Source organism: Echinops telfairi, unplaced genomic scaffold (genome assembly GCF_000313985.2).
Source record: "Echinops telfairi isolate 266 unplaced genomic scaffold, ASM31398v2 ScPeMD7_9;HRSCAF=40, whole genome shotgun sequence".
In the NCBI taxonomy this organism is placed as follows: domain Eukaryota; kingdom Metazoa; phylum Chordata; class Mammalia; order Afrosoricida; family Tenrecidae; genus Echinops; species Echinops telfairi.
The window spans coordinates 52505544-52512818 of NW_022103906.1; the positions used below are offsets into that span (position 1 = coordinate 52505544).

A 7275-nucleotide genomic window follows, 5' to 3' on the forward strand; every position below is an offset into this window, starting at 1 on the left:
CACCTCGTGATCACACAGGCTCATATGTTGTTCCATGTGGGCTTTGTTGCTTCTGAGCTAGATGGCCGCTTGTTTACTTTCAAGCTTTTAAGACCCCAGATGCTATATCTTTTGATAGCCGGGCACTATCAGCTTTCTCTACCACATTTGCTCTTTCACCCGCTTTGTCTTCAGCGGTTGTGTCGGGAAGGTGAGCATCATAGAATGCCAATTTAATAGAAGAAAGTATTCTTGCAGGTTCAATAACAATTTCATAACAAAGGACTCTGTAAAAGAACTTCTACTGAACATTTTATTCAGAAAAATACAATAGGGTAAGATGGAAACAAAAATACTTGTCACTTGCAGTATCGATCAGCTTTCAGTTTGGCTCTCCTATGTGAAGAATAAAAAAAATTAATCTATGCAAAACATGTAATACGCAATTAATATTTATCACAGACAGAAAACAGCTACAACTATAAAATTCATGCTTCAAAATATCATTCTCAATTTTGGTTTTATTATCTCAAGATATACAAGCATTTTTATTTAAATTTCATTCTTTTAATTTTATGTTTCACAGAAAATGGATTTTGTTCTTGTGAAAGTCTTGCCCTAGTCTCTAAAGAACACTGTGTAATGAACTGTCAATGAACAATAGCAATTCTAATTGTCTCCTCTGAATTTAAGCACATCCTGAAGTTCTATCAGGATGGCAACACTGTATTTTCACAGGTCCAGGACAAAGAGCTTATTCTACTTCTTGTGGGTCCACACCCTAATTGATTTTCTATAGCTCATTCCTGATTTCCCGTGCTGTACATGCTAATTTTCTCAGATGGAAACAATTCTTATGTCATTTATTTACTTCAGGCAAAAATCCTTATCAACCACTCAATAGGAAATATATGATTATGCATTGCCTTTATCAAAGAGCGTAAAGAAAGAAATTGGACATACTCTTGCAGAAAGGCTGCGGGGAGTAGACAAGCCAGTTGGTACAGTGTAGCACTGATGAAATATACAAGTTTTCTCTAGTTCTTGAATGCTTCCTCCCCCCACTATCCAGATCCCAGTTCTACCTTACAAATCCGGCTGGACCGGAGGACGTACATTGGTACAGATAGTAAGTGGAAATATAGGGAATCCAGGACAGATGAACCCCCTCAGGACCAGTGGTGAGAGTGGCAATACTGGGAGGGTGGAGGGAAGGTGAGGGAGAAAGGCAGAACGGATTACAGGGTCTACATATAATCTCCTCCCTGGGGGACAGACAGCGGAGAAGTGGGTGAAGGGAGACGTTGGACGGTGTAAGATATGACAAAATAATAATTTATAAATTATCAAGGGTTCATGGGGGAGGGGGGAGCAGGGAGGGAGGGGAAAAGCTGATACCAAGGGCTCAAGTAGAAAGCAAATGTTTTGAGAATGATGATGGCAGCATATGTACAAATGTACTTGACACAATTGATGTATGTATGGATTGTGATAACAGTTGTATGAGCACCTAATAAAATGATTAAAAAAAGATTCTAAGAGTAATTTGGCAATGTATCACTTGAATGAGTAAATGATCACCAAATTCTCTCCGTCTGGCATTTACTTCATTCAGAGGTATAGGCTTGCAACTAAACTGCTACCTAACTGATCTCCACAGGAACAGTAATAAATAAATAGTAATATAGGTAGTCCCACTTTTCCAAAGTTCACTTTACAGCGTTTTACTCTTACCTGCATTAGTTCTTATTTTTCGTAACTGACACAAATGTGAAGAGGACTTTCACTTTTTTGGAGAAAAAGTCAATAGCAAAACTAGCCCTCATCATGTTTTGCAGCAGGGTGCATCCAAAGCAGTGACCGCGCTGTTGCCAAGCTCCTTCCCAGGATCTGCACTCTGCACCTCAGCACCCAGCAGGGCTTTGAACTCTTTCTGTGAGCACTTTATTTTAGGGTTTATGTATTATTTCACAGGTTCTTTTTTGTTGTTCTGGGAACATTCAAAAACATGCTCCCATATGAATCAGAGGTAACTTTCCCCCCAGGTGTTTATGACAAGTTTCACAGCAGCCTCTGCTTCCTGAGAGCGCATGAAGCCTGTTCTGCAGTAAATGTCCCGCACCTTTCTGAAGTCAACTTCGTAGCACTGCTTTGAATTTCACTGAATTTTTATACTCACTACTTTTAAAAGCTGGCCGATTTTTAATCTTATTATTTGAAACCTTTTATTTTTTTAACATTTTACTAGGGGCTCATACAACTGTTATCCCAATCCATATACACATCAATTGTGTACAGCGTATTTGTACATCGTTTCTCAAAACATTTTCTCTCCATTTAAACCCCCGACATTAGGTCCTCATTTTTCCCCTCCCTCCCCGCTCCCCCCTCCCGCATGAGCCCTTGATAGTTTATAAATGGGTATTTTGTCATATCTTGCCCTGTCCGACGTCTCCCTTCATCCACTTTTCGGTTGTCTGTCCCCCAGGGAGGAGGTCACACACAGTTCCATGTAATCAGTTCCCTAGAAACCTTTACTACCCCTAAGAATCCAGAGAATTTTGACTGGTTAAACTACTTCTGCCTATGCTTGGTTCTAATAGTTACAAAAATATGATAGTAAACACATCAACAACAAAGTTTCAATAAAACCTGAATCTCTTACAATAAAATATACAAAGGATTTGGCGGGAACTTCAAGATACTCTTCCTTGACCTTGCCCTCCCTGCCACGCTGACCCACTCACCATGGACTTCTAGGTACCAGCACCAGGGTCTCAGTTCAGAGACAGGTTTGAAAACTGAAGAACTGAAAACAGAATACTGGCTTTATGCACATCACTCTATTGCTATTTAAAATCATTGGAACTGATAAAAATATACTGACCTGTCCAGAAGAGTCTCATGCAAAAACCCATCTTTCCGAGCCTTTTTAAGGATTTTATTGTCTTCTTTACTTATTTTAAGTTTGTGGTCTTGGAAACTCTGGAATTTCTTTCTGTTAAGAGAGTATGTTCGAAAAAATATCTCATAGTTTGTTTATCCATGTTTACTGAAGAACACACTAATCCTGTTAGAGTGTAGTCTTATTTCTTTAATAACCTACAGCTTTTTAGCTACACAGATGATCTCACTGGCCCACCCCGAGTAGGAAATGCTGGCTTGAGTTCCCTAGGCCCTGCGACAGCTTTGTTTGGCAGAATCATCAGGTACATTAATGAGCAGGGAGAACTGATGACAACCTTAGTTGACTTTGGCTTTGCAAGCAGGCAGCTTACCCAGGACCCTGATGCCGGAGGAAAGGAAAGCACGGGCTCAGGGCTTACACCGTGCAGCGTTTCTAGCGCCTGAGAAGTGCCTCTCTTCACACATCAGAGGCCTCAAAGGAGAAGCATACGTACACGTAATTGACTTCACACTGTTTAATATTCCCTTTGTCTTCTTCTGGAATGTCATCTGTTTTCTTGGTTTCTCTTTCAGCACAGGATCGGATCTGGATGTTGGGGATCAGAATACAATAGGCTGGTTATGCATTTCCATTTTACTCATCACACCTACTCTAGGTAATTTCTCACACAAGAGGGACAAACACAATTAGCAATGATACAGAAAAAGGGCAGGTTATGGATGTGTTTTTTATTTCACTTTGCATAAATAATTGCTATTATGTTTTTCTAGTGCCCTTGTGTCAGACACACAAGAGAACAAAGAATCTGAAAAACATTTACAGATCAGATTCTGCTGCACAATTAGACAATTCAACAAATACATTTCAGCCTCAGAAAAAATATGCATATGTATTTTTAGCATCTCCATACATGTTAATATTTTAACAAATAAATTTTGGTCTCAAAGTAAATATGCATACATTTTTAAACTTTTTATAATACCCCCCCCCCCATCCCAGGGGGATGAATAATAAAAATGTGGGTGAAGGAAGACAATGGATGGTGTAAGATATGAAATAACAATAATAATATATAGTTAATCAAGGATTTACAAGGGTAGGAAGGAGGGGGAGGGAGGGGAAAAATGAGGAAACATTTAGGAAGGAAAGCTATGGATAGAGGCATAAACATAAGGGTGCACTTATGTACATATATTAATTCATAAATATAGAGGTATTGACCCATGTACATATATTTATATGGCAATACATTGATGAAGTGGACAGACTTTGGGCCTCTGCTCAAACCCTCCTTCAACACAAGAACACTTTGTTCTAACAACCTCACATTCTGCGATGCTCACCGCCCTAGCACGATTGCTGAAGACAAAATGGGTACACAAGCAAATGTGGCAAAGAAAGCTGATGGCACCGACTATCAAAAGATATAGCATCTGGGGTCTTAAAGGCTTGAAGTTAAACAAGAGGCCATCTAGCAGAGAAGCAACAAGCCCACATGGAAAAGCATACCACCCTGTGCGATCATGAGCTGTTGACAGGATCAGGTAACAGGCATCAGAAGACCCCAAACAAACAAACAAACAAAACATATTGTTGAGAATGAGGGGGGTCGAAGCACAGACCCAACACTCATCTGTATATAATGGGATATCCCCTCACACAGGGTCACAAGGAGGGGATGAATCAACTAGGGTGAAGTATAGCCCTGATGAAACACACAATATTCCTTTGGTTCCTTGAAGCATCCTCTTCCTCTACTATCATGACCCCAGTCCTGCCTTTCAATGTGGGCAAGGCCAGAGCATGTATACAGGTACAGATAAGAGCTCAGGACACATGGAATCGAGGTCAGATAACCCCCTCAGGAACAGAAATGGGAGCGACCAGGAGGGTAGAGGGAAGGTAGAGAGAGGAGGAGGGAAGAAACACAGGGGAAGGGAGACAGTGGTTGGTGTAAGATGTGAAAATAATAATAATTTATAATTTATCAAGGGATTACAAGGGTGGTGGGTAAAAAGAGGAGCTGATAGCAAGGGCTCAAATAGAAAGTAAATGTTTAAAAACGAATGATGCCAACATATTTACAAATATGCTTGATATAATTGATATTTAGATTGTTATAAGAACTGTAAGAGCCCCCAGTAAAATAGTCTTAAAAACAAACAAACAAACAAACAAACAAAAAACTTGGGCAAGTTCCTGTGCTACTACTTTTGAACAGCGAGATCTCTGGTCTGGTTGATAAAGCCAGGCCATGAAGGTGGATGACTAGCACAGCCCGTGAAATAAATGGAAAAGGAAGCTACAAACTCACTGTTCAGAGTTTCTACATTCCTCATTAGGCAAACAGATCCAGCACAATTTAGATAGGTACTTCGTTAAAAATTGTTGTAATTAATGATAAAACAACATACTTTCTCCAAACAATGTGAATACTGTACATATTTGTCTTATCTTCAATCATATATTCAAAATGTACTCGAGATGAAAAACTTAAGCACAATGTAACAAAACTAAGTATGAATATAAATGAATTACACCTACACCTCACTTATTGACTATCTCATTATCTAACATTTCACACTTATGACAGTAGTAAGAAGGAATCTACTGACTATCTTGCACATTAACGACATACATCTGGCAATCGCGAGCACCAAGGTGCTAGCTGATAACACTGGCTGAGATGGTTATACATTTACATGTCAACTTGGTTGGGCCATAATTCTCCGTGGTTCAGAAGTGATGACATAATTTGGTAGTTATGTAATGATTACCTTTATCATTTCTTCCTCTCCTGCTGTTTTACTTTTTGCTTCTATATCACCTGCTTCATTGCATCTAATAAAGCAGCTATTTGAGGCTAACAGAGCCATTTTCCCCTAAATAAAACAAAATATGAGTTATGTGAATTAACAGCAAAGGAATTCTTAATACTCTGGACTAAACTAGTCCCATTCTGGATTGTCAGTCATGAAAAAGTAGCAGAAAACCAATAAAATATAAAAAAAATGTCATCTCAAAATTCACTGCCATTGAGCTGATTCCAACTCACAACAACCCTACAGGACAGACAGAAAAGCCCCCACGGGTTTCCGGGACTGTGACTCGCAAGTGGTTTCAAACTGCTGATACTGGGGTTAGCAATCCCACAAGCAACGCACTGTGCCACCAGGGCTCCCCCCAAAATGTATAGAAAACCAAAATCACTTAGAATATTACTATGTAAAAATATAGTCTTTTAGTAAAACAGAATTCTAATTACATGGTTATATGGAATAGAATTGTTCCCTTTGGTCTAAAAGATATTGTCTTTTTAATTTATCTAGGGCTGCTATCACAGGGATTCCTTAAGTGTATTTCTCACAATTTAACAGGGTAGAAGTCTGAATTCTGGGCGCTAGCTCTAGAGGGTTTCTCTCTTTGTCAGCCCTGGAAGGAGGTCCTTACCCTTTTCAGTTTCTCTTCTGGGGAGTCTATATGTATCTCTCTTCTTCTTTCTCAGCTAGCCTGCTGGCTTGTTTGTATTCTTCTGTATCTCAAAGAAATGGACTCATACATCCTACACTAATCTGGCCTACTTACATACTAGAGAACACAGTCTCGAATGGCAGTATAATCACAGGTAAAGATGTTAAGATTCACAATATATGTTGGGGGGGGCACACTTCATTCATAACAGATATACCGAGGACAAACTGATTTGATCAGTTTAAAAGTTAGGCTGAAAACATAAATCATGAATAATATACAGTAATTTAGCATGCATAGTAATAGTAAGCTAGCCTTCGGTGTTCATAAATTTCTTGTTCAGAATTTCAAGAATCACAGTCCAAGGGGCTTGTGTGTGTGGAAAGATGAACTCCTGCTTCTGACTGGTGTTGACTTTACTTGAATGGAATTTTCATCTTAAAAAAATGTTTTTCGGAATTTTCATCTCAATTGATGCACAGTGATGTACACTTCACTTCTAAAGCTAGTGGTTAACTTGTGTAGCAAACTTCTGCAGTTTGACACTAAGATAATGAACTTCTGTGCATGTTTTTCTATGCTTTTTTAGTTTCATTTCATTTTCATGAAATATTTAGTTTATAAAATTTGAGATGGTTTATAAATACTGTAAGTATTATAATGTAATGAATACAGATTATTTGAAAGCTGTTTAATATTATACCATTCCTAATAATGCTATTTGAGTGTTTTTAATAAAATTTATATTTATTTATTTATTTAATGCAAAAGAAAGAAGCCCTCCTACTCTTCTCAGTGGTTGAATGCTCAGTATATTCCACTCATTCCTAGTACATAACACTTTAAAAGCCACATCACAAATTTCATTTAAATTCTCTTAACAGACTTGTATTGGCTGACTCTTTTTTTTTTTTTTT

At 38.5% G+C, this 7275-nt stretch overlaps 1 protein-coding gene across 2 annotated transcripts in view; it reads right to left on the reverse strand.

The window, feature by feature from the left end:
* Positions 1 to 275: 275 nt before the first annotated feature.
* Positions 276 to 7275, reverse strand: part of FRG1 (FSHD region gene 1) — a 20532-nt gene continuing 13532 nt past the window's right edge. The window contains exons 6-9 of one of the 2 annotated variants that reach the window (XM_004696160.3): positions 5665 to 5769; positions 3381 to 3472; positions 2867 to 2977; positions 276 to 375 (exon numbers count right to left, since the gene is read on the reverse strand). In XM_004696160.3, the coding sequence (XP_004696217.1) occupies positions 339 to 375; positions 2867 to 2977; positions 3381 to 3472; positions 5665 to 5769 (345 nt within the window). In that variant the 3' untranslated portion in view covers positions 276 to 338. The remainder of the gene's footprint in view (positions 376 to 2866; positions 2978 to 3380; positions 3473 to 5664; positions 5770 to 7275) is intronic. The other variant, XM_045286947.1, reaches the window with a different exon arrangement.